The following is a 13,920-nucleotide window of genomic DNA, read 5'->3' on the forward strand; positions in this document are numbered from 1 at the left end:
GATAACTTCATTCAATTAAATATCTGAAAATCTTCATTTCCCTTTTTTTATATAAACAGAATTTCCTAAGAAATTGTGTGTTTCACATTTTTTCACAGAAATTTTCCAACTAACTCGTGCCAAGGTATGAAAGGAAAAAAACTTTTCCGATGAACGGTAAAAAAAAAGTTATTTGTTTTGTTATCCAGTTTAACAGATATTATTGATATCTTGTCGCGTCCTTCCGGCCACCCAGATTTAAGTAGATATAAATAGTAAAGATTTTTTTAGAAGGACGATTGATTTTGTAAAACGTGACGAACCAAGAAGGCGACTATATAAATATATCTGAATATATATATATATATATATACAATTGCTGTAAACTAACTGTAACACATATCTTGCAAAACGAGTTTCTTGCAATCTTGTGGCAATATGAAACGTGCTGTATAAGTTCTGGTCTTGTTACGAAAGCGTCAATTATTATCGGCCTTAACGACGTTATTAAGTTCATCGTCAGCCCACCGTCCGCCAGTCATTGTAATTAGACACTTACCTCTCTCTGGTTTTGACATTCAACGCATCGTCAAATCTACCTCGTGGTCTACTCGTAAATTCGAGTTTTCTTTACAGGGAAAAAAATTCGCTGACACTTGACGAAGTGCTGTTACGGTGCAATGCTACTGCATCAGCGATCAGCTTACGAAAATGCAACGACTAGCTGTTAGCTCAAGAATTTTTGAGAAATGATGTGATTGACGTACAAAAATCGTTCACAAAAACAAACACACAGAGGCTGGAGGAAGTCTTGATAATCGTTGTAACACCGTTCTGGCGAGAGTCAGAGTGTAAAAAGTCATGAAACGAGCATAAGAAGTGTTACAATTCATCATTTTGAAGAAAAAACAAAAATGTTGTGCAACTATCGTGTGTGGAATACTGGAAATTAAAAGTAGATATTAAAGTCTGTAATTACCAATTACAGAAGATTACGTTTAGATATTCATGCTGTTCCAAGTTTAGTGGCGATTTCACAATTTTCCACATTCCATTTTCTGTCGATTATGAATATTCATAAGACAACTGTCTAAATTATAATTTTCTATATTTCATAATTTAGAATTCATTTCTCAGAGATCTGCATAGGAATAACTGTGATCAAAAAAGCAAACTGAACTAAATTTCTGGTAATAAGATCGTCAAAAACGGTGTATATGTATATACATACATATATAGTTAGCTCGTAACCATAGCTAGAAATTTCTCTATGCGTTGAACATGAGCGACGAGTTCGGCGAAAGTGAATCGGTTCCTTGAGTTCGATGACTCCAATTTGTAGGTCGCGGCAAGAAGGAAGTTTCCCGCTTTGCTGTCCGATGTCTAAATCGAATTGAAATTCCAGCCAAGCGTGGATTTATTGATAAACAAATAGGAGGAACTACTTGAATGAATACTTCAATAATCACGGTTTCTAACTGCGGCAATTTTGACCCAATTCAAATAAGACACGAGAGTCCATCCAGCGTGCCAAACAGGATGCAAATCATCCCGAATATTCATCCGTTTTCGCACGTAGACGAGAGATTACCAATACTTAAGATTTTACTTATAATTTATCCTGCCCGCAAGTATAAAGGAAGAGAAACTCGGGGCTAATTTGCCGCATAATTACCGCCGTGCGACTAGCTTCTTGCGTTTCCGTATTCCTCAAAATAACCACCATAAAATCCCGCAAATAAGTTAAAGGGGAGGGGGGTTAGGGTTTTAAAAGCGAAAAAGGGGCATATTTTCGTGATTTTTTTTTTTTGCGGTGATATAAGCAATATTATTTAATTCAATTTACCTACATGTATTGTGGTACAATTTCTGAAGTATGTTAGAAAAAAAATTTTCTCAATCAAAAATATTGCTAAATACATCTGTGACGGCGAATCTCCGGAGGTGCCTTGAAAAAAGAGTTGCTTTGCGGTGAACATTATAACTCGTTACCGGATCATCTGAAACAAAAAAATCGATATTCATTTTAAAGGTGATCTGTTTTCCCAGGTAATCAGGAAGAGTTTTTTTTTTTTTGCCCCATTTTTTCGATTTTTTAATAACAAATGAACCGAATTTTTTTTTGTTAAAATCACGTTTTTCACTTCCAAATGCCGCAAAAAAATAGAAAAAAATCTCTTTCTGATTATCTGGGGAAACATATCACTCTTAAAGTGCATATCGATTTTTTTTTTTTCAGATGATCCGGTAACGAGTCATAATGTTCACCGCAAAACAACTCTTCTTCAAGGCGCTTCCGAAGATTTGCCGTCACAAGCGTATTTAACAAAATTTTTTATTGAAAATTTTTTCTAACATACTCCAGAAATTGTACCACAATCTGTAGATAAATTTAATTAAACAATATTGCTTATATCACCGCAAAAAATCACGAAAATATGCCTTTTTTTGGCTTTTAAAACCCTAACTCCCCCCCCCCCCCCCCCCCTCCGCCCCCCTTAATTCTTTGACTTTAAACTTGTTGGAAGAAAGGCGTACGATATTAGTCAAACATAAACCCGTAGTAAAAAAAAATTTCCATCACAAGCCAACAACAAGTTACGTTAAATTATTAAATGAAAATCTATATTCACCCTGAAATCGTGTCATTCTTTTATTTCCGTTTCCAAAACGAAACCTTAAAGTTTTACATTAATATGTTTATCTTTGACAAGCGAATAGTTTTTCCGAAGTGAAGGAAAATAGCCGCTAATATTTCTTAAACTGGGGCTCGTAACGGAAATTAGATCACAACGAAGATGATCCCGATCTCTGCCGCAGCTGACAAGTATTAGGCGCGGCGCTTCCAGCGCGATGTTGACCTACTATCGCCAATTCTTACGGACAATCTCGTGAAACACGAGACTTCTTCAGTCGGTCGAGTGCCGTGAAACGGGACTTGTTTTCACGCACTAGAAGAGACCCGTTTTTACGTCTGTGTTTGCGTGTGTGAAGTATTTTAACGCTGGTGTGCCGAAGTGAGGAGCGTTATTGATGAATACTAAACCAGCATAATTTCGATTTCGTTTTTTTATTCTTATTCTTATTTTTTTTTTTTATCTTCTACTTCTGTTCAGCACGTGCAAAGATTACGAGACGGGGAAAGTCGACGCCTCAAGCGAATTTGAGCGGTCTTCCTTGAGCACAATGTGGGATAATTTCTAGTGTGTTTGATGCGTTGGTACGCCATTATCCTGTTTTTTGTATGTTGAATTTTTTTTTCCCCCTTAAAAATTTAGTGGCTAAAAAATCTCGAGATAAACAATTTTCTTCCATTTTTTAACACATTTTACGGAAGAATCTTTCAAGTTTAAAGTTTCATAATCTATCGCGTTTCTCTTGCATAAATATTACTATGGTTCAGTATGAAAATAGTCGTGGTTCGATAACTTTGGAAGCATTTGTCAAGGGTTGATTTTAACGTTGGATAAATTAGCAAATGAAAAAATCTCCAAGGGATGAATACGGTTATTTAAAGTATGAATTATTGTCGAAAATGTGAAAATTGCGCTTCCCAAAGTTGAATAAAAATATTTAATTACCTACGCGTGCATAAATCGATGTTGGATAAATTCATAGCCAGAGAAGAAAATAATACAAGACACTCGTAGGAGAAAGTAGTGAACAAAATTCCTGCATGGTTTGATCAAGAGTTTGGGTCAAGAGAATTATTGAGTAAAAAAATGAATATGAAGCAAAACGATCTTCGAAAAAATCGTCGTCGCGAGGATTCGCGAGATCAAGTTCTCTAGTGCTGCAGCGAAAATGGACCCTGACCTAGAATAATTGTGGGCCAAAGAAAGAAGGAAGGAAGGACGGAGTTCCGCGACGCGTCGCGACGCCGAGTCAGTGAAGTAAAAGGTAAAAGCGCAGCCGTGACATTGCCGGCGCAAGCGCTTCGGCAGTGCGTTTCTGTAGGCAACTCGCTGCGCACCGTCGACGGGTCGATGCCGTTTTCATCCTCATGGTGTCCGAGCTTTGTCGCATCACCGTTATCGTTTCACCCGGTACAGTTTCTCGACTTTTCGGAAGCCTCGAGATACGCACAAAAAATATAGCAAAAGGTGAGAAATTCTTCGTCACGTTATCATTGGTTGGTGAAAAAAAATCTCAGAGAAAGTTGGTGCATTTTAATAGAATTTCTGTGTTTTTCTATTCATAGTCAGTGAGAATTGTTTCGACGGTCTTGATTCAATCTTCCCGAAAAAATTCAATCTGTTACAAATTTCCATTACCTGGATTAAAAATTTAATTAACAGTGATTCTGAAAATTTTTACACGATGGTAATAAAGTGGAGTTTGTGAGTACGCGTAAAAATTGAACACAGGTTTGATTTCAACATCTGTATTTCATTTCTAATCACTTTAAATATTGTTTTTTTTCTTCCTACTCCTGCAACGAATGTAAATTTATCCTGTCAGCAGAATTTTTTTTTTTTTTTTTGTTATTCTCATTAGTTTGCATCAAACTAAATACTTTTTCCATTTGGATTGAACGTGAGTCACTTTTCGAATATTTTCAACCGTTGTGACCTATTTCAGTTTTCTTTCCTTTGCGATGTCAGTAGCTTATTTTAACGTGTCGAAAGTGTGCCACGCGAAAATGAATCGATATTCTTAATCACTTTCAAGAAGTTTATATAAAAATAAGTCGAGTAGAAAAAAAGCGAAAATTTACAAATTTTTGCGATAACTTAGGTTTTTTATTTTTTACTTCTCGCTACCCATCAATTTTTCAAGGATTGTTATTTTTCGCTGTATCGTTTTGTAATTCCGTTGAACAAAATATTTTTAAATGAGACATTATTGTCATATTAACAGCTATTCAAAGTGTCTCACGATGCAGTTTCAACCCGATAACTTCGTCGAAATAAGTTTTTATCGAAGTTTCAAGGCGCTTTAATTTAAGCCCGATCGTCAGTTGAGTAGTTCACACTTAACAGTATAAAATACTACTTTTCTCTCCATCTATTCTTTACCATTGTCTACTGCTTTACCCATAATGCACGCGTCGATTAAAATTTCATGAGATTGCTATAAGCACCAAATCGCCAGTCTTACGATGTATGACTTCCGTTCAATTTCATTTTTATCAACTAAGTTTTCTCTGAAAAAACAACACTCTGCTTGACCTTCGTGACTCACAATTGCAGATCCGTTTATTCGATTTTTGTTGAACTATCTTTAGAACCATTCTCAGATATTTGCCGATTTATTCGATCAATTTCTACAGACTTTCAATAACTTATGAACAGGTATTTGCGATTACGCTCCGCTGAGGCGGGCAGAAGAAATTCAAAAAGAAACTTTTACCAAGTCACTTATACTGGACACCGATATCCCCCAGATATGAATGACACACTGAAAACAACGAAAAAATAAGATAATGCAACGAACAAGCACCTGATTCCTTATTCATTAGATTCACCTCAGTATGCTTATGCACTCCACTCCGCCAATCAAAATTGAACAGTCATTCGGTTAGGAGAGACCCATTAGAATCCAATAAATGCGTTTCAATCGACAAATTTGTGGTTTGATTTAGCTGAAAATTCCTCCTCGACAAATCACATGACTACCAATTATGAAGCAAATCGAATTCCTTGAACTAAATGAATTTTTTTCTATAACGAATCAAACAATATAATAAAATGAACTGATGCTCGAATTGTGAAACAAATAAAAGTATTACATCCGGTACAACTGACACGAATTTCTTTCACAACGACTCGGTGAATATTTTTCGATCACATCGAATTACAAATTACTAATTTCAGTCAACTTCCAAGGTTCAAGTACTTAAACTTCGAGGAAATCAAATATCACTTAGTTGAATCAAGCAAACAGTATTAGGTATTTTTTCAAGTGAAAAATGATTTTGTTATTTTAGAGAAATTATTTCACCTCCAAAGTCAAGAGAATCGTTATTATTCTTCGAAAAGTGTATTTTTGTGACAGAATGAGAAATATTTTGAAGATCGAATAAAGGTAACATAACAAAATTATTCGTCTGCAGTAAAAAAGAAATAAAAAATATATTCGTTTTTGAAAGTAATTAAAAAATATCCGCTTCGAGTTAATAGTTAAAGGTGTGAATATTTCTTATTACGAGTGTAGCCTGAATTGCTTTTTCGTATGCAAACATAACATCTGTATTCAGATGACAATGACACAGTTTAAGGAAAGTATGGATAACTTTTTCAGTATTTTTTTTTTAAGTAATCAATAAGAAAATACCATTCGTAATTTAGAGGCTAAACGTTATAAGTCTAAAAAAATAGATTGTGTTTTGTGATTTTTAAAGGAGTCACTCAACATCATAAAACGGTGCATTAAATTTATGTTCAATCAAGTCTAATTTTGCAGACCATATAATGGAGAAATTAGGAAATGAAAAACACGAAAATTGAACGATTTTCGCTGTGCAGAAGGTCCGACTAGCTGACGACGATACGTGATAGTATCGTCACGATAATTACAGCTTGAAATTTTTCCCAGTTCCACGACGGCACGTCATTATACTAATCGGATGTTCACGTGACTGATAGCGGCTTATCGTTATAAAAACGTGTGCTGACCGCGGCAGTTAAAGCCTTACGATCACGAGCAACGGTTCGAAGTCTGGATAGAGTCAAACGTAACTGAAAGCCCGTAACGAGTCCAAAAATGGCGTTGACCTGCTGGGAGAAAATCACGATTGTTGTGGTAGCAGCGGTGGGATTGAGGATCCTGATAAGGGCGAGTGGTCTCGCCTGGAAAAAGCTCATCGCCCCGCAACTTGGCCTTGGACTTGACGTCGCGTCCCAAGGTCGTTGGGCCGTCGTGACGGGTGCGACGGACGGACTGGGAAAAGCCTTCGCCGAGGCGCTGGCTGCCAAGGGCTTGGACATACTTTTGGTCTCCAGGTCACTGCCCAAGCTGGAGCAGGTCGCCGCCGACATAAAACAGCGATTTGGAATCGAGACTCGAGTCCTCGAGGCCGATCTGACGCAGGGGCAGCCCGTATATTCGAAAATCGCAACCTGCGTCGAGGAGCTCGAGGTACATATTCTTTCTAATCTGCTAATCTGGGTTGGGTACGAGAAACAGAGGTTGAGGTGAGAATTTAGAAAAGTCACAAAACAGCAGGGTCACAATGCGGAATGTTTAAAGGGGTACATCCGAGTAGATGGTTGGAAAAGTAGGCGAATTTCGAGAATTTTTAACTAAAAAAGTGTTTATTCGATTCCATCCGTTTTTTTTATTTTTTTTTTTATTTCAAAGTTTATGTATTAAAGTATATTCAGTAATTTTTTAATTAAAATTTATCCACTCGTAGAGTTGTTACAGTGATCGGTGTAAAACATGTTTCGTACTGACATGGCTTGCGGTGCCTAGGATATGTCGAAAACGATACGACCATTTTTTTTTTTTACCAAATCTGGCACAATATTTTTGTATATTTTGTCTCTTTCGCTGCGTATGGATTCTTTTTTTTTTTTATTTTTCTACTAACGAAACGGTGAACGTTTCACCTTTAACCTTCCTTTTTTTGGACTATAAAAAAATGAATAATTGAATTGAAGAAAAAAAAACAAAAAACTATAAGCCTACTTTTCTTACTTCTTCTTACTTGCTCTTAATTGTATCGCCTACGTTCTCTGAATTTTTAAGCTCAATAGTTTCGCCACTGAAGACGGTTAAAGATGAATTTTTACGTAAAATCAAATTTGAAGTTAATGCTATAAATTTCGAACCATGGAAGCTACGAATTTTGAATGACCGGTAATTCTATTAAGCACTTAATTCAAACCTCTACAGAATTAACGCTTTCAGAATTAATGACGTAGGTATCATTAAATTTAGTTGCGTGGTGACAATTTGAAAGAAGAAAAATAACATCTTGTCCGTATTTTTTGGATAGAAGAATTTCGATGTTTGAGAGCAATCTCAAAATTTCATTCAAGGGATATATTTTTTTCTAAAGATTTTCAGCTTGTTATTTAGCTATTTCTCAGGCGCGAGTTGAAAAAATATTGCCACCCAACGGCACACCATGTAGTATTGAATGTTCCGCCGCCCATTCGCTTCAAAAGTAAAATACATTCACGAGAAAATTGGTTCTGCATGACTTGATGAAAAGACGTCTTAAAGGAGAAAAAAAGCATCCTAGAAAACACAAGGGACCTTTTCGAGTTCATTGAAATACACTATATTTGGTTAGAATCTACCATAGTCGCAGTAACATTCGATCATTATTTTAATAGTAAGAAGGTCTGATACTATGGTTACTATTCAGTGTACTTTTAGTCGTCCGTATTCAATTTTTTGGTCACCAAGGGACAGATTTGATGGTACAATAACCGAGAAAGAAAATGTAGTTCGATAATTACAAATACATTCAATGGTTGCTTGAACTGAAGTTTCTTGTAGTTCCAACGAAATTTAAACTCTTATTCTAACGATACCCATGCTGTTAATAAATTTCTCTCGTCGTTATAAGAAATGCCATTTTTCTCACTAACGAATGAATCGAATTCAAAGGTTGGCGTCTTAGTGAACAACGCAGGTACGAGCTACGAGCATCCGGAAGTGTTCACGAATGTCTCAGAAGAGACAATCGCTCGTATACTGCAGCTCAATGTTGCCGGAGTGACGGGGGTGGCTCGAGCGATACTTCCAGGGATGATGGAGCGCCGGAAGGGGGTGATAATAAACATCAGTTCAATGTCAGCGGCCATTCCAAATCCCTATTTGTCCGTCTATTCGGCGAGCAAATCTTACGTTGACAAGTTGAGTGCCGATCTCGCGGTCGAAGCTGCGCCACGTGGTGTCACGGTGCAATGCGTTCTTCCGGGTCCGGTTGCCACCAAAATGTCGAAAATCAGGTAAGCTCGGAAGCTCGTAGAAAGTTAAAGTAGCTTGACCTGAAGTTAAGGTTTCCTGACGTCTAAAACGACTTCGTTTAAATTTGCGCAATTTGTTTTGGATACCGTCAAGACAACTATGCCGCAAATATTTATCACAAAAATGTATGAAATACTTGCTCTGTCTTTGTTCATTGAATCTCAATCGAAATTGTAACAGTTTGGAAGATTGTTATACAAAATTTTCAGAAAATATCAGAAAGACGGTAGAAATACGTTAAGAAACAATTAATTCTGTTACTATATGTATACAGAATGGACAAAAGCTATCATCATTCTTCCGGTCCAAATACATATTTTATGACGTGCGTTGGTAGAGCTTCTAAGGTCGATCAGGCCGTTTTAATTTGACTTTCTATTTTTTAATCCAGGAGGTCGACTTGGATGGCACCATCGCCGGAAAAGTTCGTCGAGTCGTCCTTGAAGACGGTGGGCATCGAGTCTCGAACGACGGGCTATTTTCCGCACTCTTTGCTGGTCGGGACAACCAACGCGATTCGTTGCGTGTGCGAAAAAGCGGCCATTTGGCTGATCGCGAGGACGATGTTGAACATTAGGAACCGCGCTCTGAGGAAAAAGGACAAGGACGAGCCGAAGACCGTCGAGTCGATTCCAAACCGCGCTCAAGCCACGACTGATTAATCAAGGAAGGGGGGAGGAAGGAAAAGTCTTAAGGATTCTTCCTCTCCTCACTGCAAAGAAATCCTGACTTTTTATAATAGCTTATTTTGTTTCTGTTTCATACTCTCTCACGCCAATTGTTGGCTAGAATAAATTGTTATCGTTGATCGTGAACCTTTTCAATCACCCTTTGCGCCATTTCTATCTAGGATTGGCAACACTTGCGGCATTTATTCTAGGGTCAAGGATCGCGGTGGGTGCACAGGTGACTTCCGGTTCGAATCTGATCTGCATTGATGAATAAATTATGAGCTCCGAACGTCACAATTTTCGTAAGTGTACAAGCATAGCTTCAGAGTGGTTAAATACACGTGATATATGAGATATTCCGTCGAAGTTCGGTCGGTCCCCGACTTTTACTGGCCTGCAATACCGACCGGCCGTCGGTACTCAACCTTGTCGGTAAAGTAGTTAGGAAGATCTTATTAAAGCAGCGGCCGGCTGAGAGTAGAACCGCAGGTTGAATCTGCGTTACCAACGTAATCGACTCGAACAAAAAAATTAGCTGTTTCTGAATTAATGCCCACATGTGTATATCCAAGAATAATACATCCTAACGTGTTCTGGGCTCAGTCGGAAATACACTGGAGTAAAAAGACGCTGTCTGGGACCAATAACCGTTTATCAAATCACTTTCTGATTTTCCATATGATTCAGGTATGTGGTTTGCACAATCTTAGTTCAATTTTAGAGATCATACGGGCCGTGGAAATGGTGATTGGAATGTTCTCATAATTAGTGTGACGGGCTGATCACACTAATGGCTTGACACTGACTTAAGAAAAGGCCACAGTAAGCGGCCCTTTGTGGCTTTTCATCAAAGCTTATACCGAGAGAAAACGGCAAACTTAGTCTGCTGAGTGACTGACTGTCCATGCGCACTGAAACTGAATTCTATATTTCATGTACGGGATAGGAGAACCTGTTGCGTGTAGTTGTTGTGCTTGAGTGCGAGCCATACGCGAGACAACGTGTGATGCGACGTTACGTGTCGAACTATAGAGATCGTTCTGTGATATCTGCAAAGAAAGTATATTTTCTGTCTTTTGTTTAACACTAAAACGTAACGATCATTTATTCAGCCTTCATATCTCGCTTAATTAAAGCCACTAATTCCTAGCGCAACAATTTTGCGAAGGCTCATTTTGCGCTCAAAACTATAAAAAGAACTGTCAGGGTCCCAAATACGATGTCTAATCCCTAATCAGATGGTCGATTAAGGTCCCTTAAGGCTTATTTACGTGACAATATTACATTTAACAATGATCTATAGATAAATCAAGGTAGGTTAACGGCTACACATTTTTATTAAAAATATAAAATTCATATTTTCTGTCGAAAAAATTATTTCTCACCTCGATTAATGTAATTTCTCTCATTCCTCAACATATATTCATATGCAGAAAGGTAAAATTTATGCGGTATTTCGATCAGCTTTGATGGGAAATTTGGCTTTTGTATTCGGATGATTAATCTTAGGTGCTACGCGGTACGTCGATAATAGATGCTTTGAAGCTAATCGTTAGAGGACTTTACGATCAAATGATAGTAAAAACTGCGCAGACCTGAACATCAGACCGTGGACGCGATGCGGTGACGAAATCGGATCGAACTGGATTTTCGGTATAAACGTAACAGCTGACAACTTATCTCATTACCTTTGTAACAAGCCCACGCTCCTATGTAAGCGGACCGCAAGTTCAGCTCAATTCGTCGGATTTAATCGAGACGATATTTTCGGAATTAGAAATCCCATGCCTTGAGCATTTAATTAGAGGTCATTCATTAATTACACAATTTGAAGCTTTTAAATGAAAACTATGGGTAAAATCTTACGTAAGAAGTGGGAGGGGGAGTCCAAGAAATCTTATGTTCTTACATGGGGGTAGGCGGGTTAAAAAATTATAAATTTTTTTTATTTTTCGGAAATTTTTATTTTTATGCTTTCAATTCTTTCAAACTTTTTCATTCGGCTGTCACGTCCTGTTATTGTCAGATTTTCCTTTCGGCCGTTTTCGAAATCATCGCGGAAGTTTGTCGGACAGTCCGATCGACTCTTTCCTTTTCGTGGTAGTGAAGAATATTGTGAAAAAATTGTTTTTCCGGATTGTTTTAATGCGGAAATATGCCGTCATACAAAACAGAACATGGCAATCTTTCATGCGAATTATTTCGTTGTGAAATTCTGTCAGCTTTAAACTTTTTTAAAGTTTTTTATCGAGCAGTTTTCGAGTTCATCGTGGGAGTCTATTGGGACAGACCGACTGACAGACTGACAACTTTTTAAACCCGTTTTTGGATACGAGAGGTCCAGAAACGTAAAGATTAATTGCAATTAGGCAAAGTCATTTTCGACCCAAACCAAAACCCTTCTCATAACACCGTAGATGATGAAAAATAAAAAGGTGCAGGTAAACTGTTCTTTTCTGCATTGTAAAACGAATAAGTTCACTTCAAGTCTCGGGTTCTTAATACTTATACTAACGCCAAATAATTTGGCAATTTTTATAGTCAATGGCAAAAAAACGTAATACATAATTCATTTATTCATGCGACATTTATTTATACTGTACATAAATCATTAGTCGAAAGGTCTATATTATAAGATTGTAAATATAAATCATCTCTCTTCAAGTAGGTATATAATATTATAGGAATAAAATGTCTGAATTTCATTAATTAATATCATATGCATAAATCGTCGTTTGTTAGTTTACTGGTCTCTCGTTAATTTTAAATTGTTAAATACTCTCTGCTTTTAGACTTAATACATTTTGATAAAGTTTTGACATTTTATATCTTTAAATGTTTTCACCAATAACCATTGAACTTTTTATACCGCTCATTGAATCGTCTATCGATGTTATTATACCTTTTCGAAGATATATCGCAATTTATTGGTGTAAGCTTCAGACTGATCTGGCGATGATTCGACCACTATCTTCGTTCAAATGTTTTCACGAAGAAGTCCAATATACTTCCTATCACTTTAAATATAGTTCTCTCTATCAAAATAAGATGACTGAATAGGCATAAAGCTAGTCGTCTGATTGTCTTCGCATTCAAAACGCACCTTTTTTATTGGCGAGCGTAGCTCAAACAGTTCTTCACCCGATGCGTCTGATCTTTGCGCGCTCAGAGGAGTTAACTCAAATTCCTCAATGTCTTCAGGAGCACGTGAGAGAGAGTAAAAACACGTCATTCGTTCCCTTCGAAAATCAAAAATGTAGCTTCCGCATATCATAGGATTCAGGCACGAGTTGCCCATCGCCAGCATAAATGAACATTCCCGAAGCCACTTCTCGTCTCGAAGGGAACTCTCTCTGTCAAACATGAACCTACAAATAAGGGAACACTATTAGCTGAATTTGATCCGTGAATAAAACGGATACATCGATTAGGTACTCAAGTTGTTCAAGTGCTGCTTTTGAAAATTTCACGAAACTTTGTCTTGTACCAAACTGTGTGAAATTCCTCGAACGGAATCGTTCTCCACTATTCGAAACGAATTCATGTTTTTCAACTAGTAAAACCAAGAAATTAAGGGGGTATTCTGGTCTAGAGGTCTAAGTTGTAGGCATTTTTCTAAGTCAGATAAAGAAGAAATGAAAAAAAAATTTGCAATTCATTAGGTACAATACCTTTATTGATGTTTCAAGATTACAAGGAGAAAAAAAATTCATAAAAAACAAAAATCAAAAATACAAAAAGTTACAGAGTGGTAAAGTGAGGGCTACAAAAAAGGTACGTCCTTGTCGATATGATTTAGATTCTTGTCAAAAGTCTTTCCGTGCAAAAATTTTTTTTATGCCCCTCTTTTTTGACCTTTCCGAATTTTTTAAAAATAGTAACAATTTTTTTTTTCAATCCGTGCTTTCATTCATAGAAGGATATACAAAGAACATTTCCACTAAATTTCAAGAAAATCGGTCCGTCAGATCCTGAGATATCATGTCAACCGTATCGAAAAAAATAGTTTCGAGAAGATTCGTTCCGGCCGGACGGGTTTAGTTTGCGCGTCGTAAAAATAACTCTAATTCCGAAAATAATTTGAATTTACAAAAATCCTCTTAGAGGCTTATTCTTAAAGGTCTTAACTTTGAAAATATGGAGAAAAAAATTGATTTTTTCAAATTTCTAGACCAGAATACCCCCTTAATATTTCGATTTTCTGATCCTTTTGCATTTCTGTGATAGTAAAGTGGATCATAAACTACAAAAATGACACCTGCACGAATAATTCGTAACAATTTTACGATCGTGAAAACAGTATGACAGACACAAATCGAACGCTTACCATAACGTCATCACGGCA

General features: G+C 37.0%; 1 protein-coding gene across 1 annotated transcript; it reads left to right on the top strand.

The window, feature by feature from the left end:
• The first annotated feature begins 3,672 nt into the window (after positions 1-3,672).
• LOC124409173 (very-long-chain 3-oxoacyl-CoA reductase-like) lies at positions 3,673-9,714 on the top strand. The gene is made up of 4 exons (XM_046886597.1): positions 3,673-4,082; positions 6,517-7,059; positions 8,542-8,885; positions 9,296-9,714. Exons 2-4 carry the CDS (start codon positions 6,685-6,687, stop codon positions 9,564-9,566), a joined length of 990 nt encoding a protein of 329 aa, XP_046742553.1. The 5' UTR covers positions 3,673-4,082; positions 6,517-6,684; the 3' UTR covers positions 9,567-9,714.
• The last annotated feature ends 4,206 nt before the right edge of the window (positions 9,715-13,920 follow it).

Source organism: Diprion similis, chromosome 8 (genome assembly GCF_021155765.1).
Source record: "Diprion similis isolate iyDipSimi1 chromosome 8, iyDipSimi1.1, whole genome shotgun sequence".
Taxonomy (NCBI): Eukaryota; Metazoa; Arthropoda; class Insecta; order Hymenoptera; family Diprionidae; genus Diprion; species Diprion similis.

Excerpts from the sequence above, each read along its gene's own strand:
- LOC124409173 (XM_046886597.1), top strand. The coding sequence starts at position 6,685 with ATGGCGTTGACCTGCTGGGAGAAAATCACGATTGTTGTGGTAGCAGCG. Across the intron at positions 7,060-8,541 it reads CCTGCGTCGAGGAGCTCGAG|GTTGGCGTCTTAGTGAACAA; the intron begins GTACATATTCTT and ends TCGAATTCAAAG. Across the intron at positions 8,886-9,295 it reads ACCAAAATGTCGAAAATCAG|GAGGTCGACTTGGATGGCAC; the intron begins GTAAGCTCGGAA and ends TTTTTAATCCAG.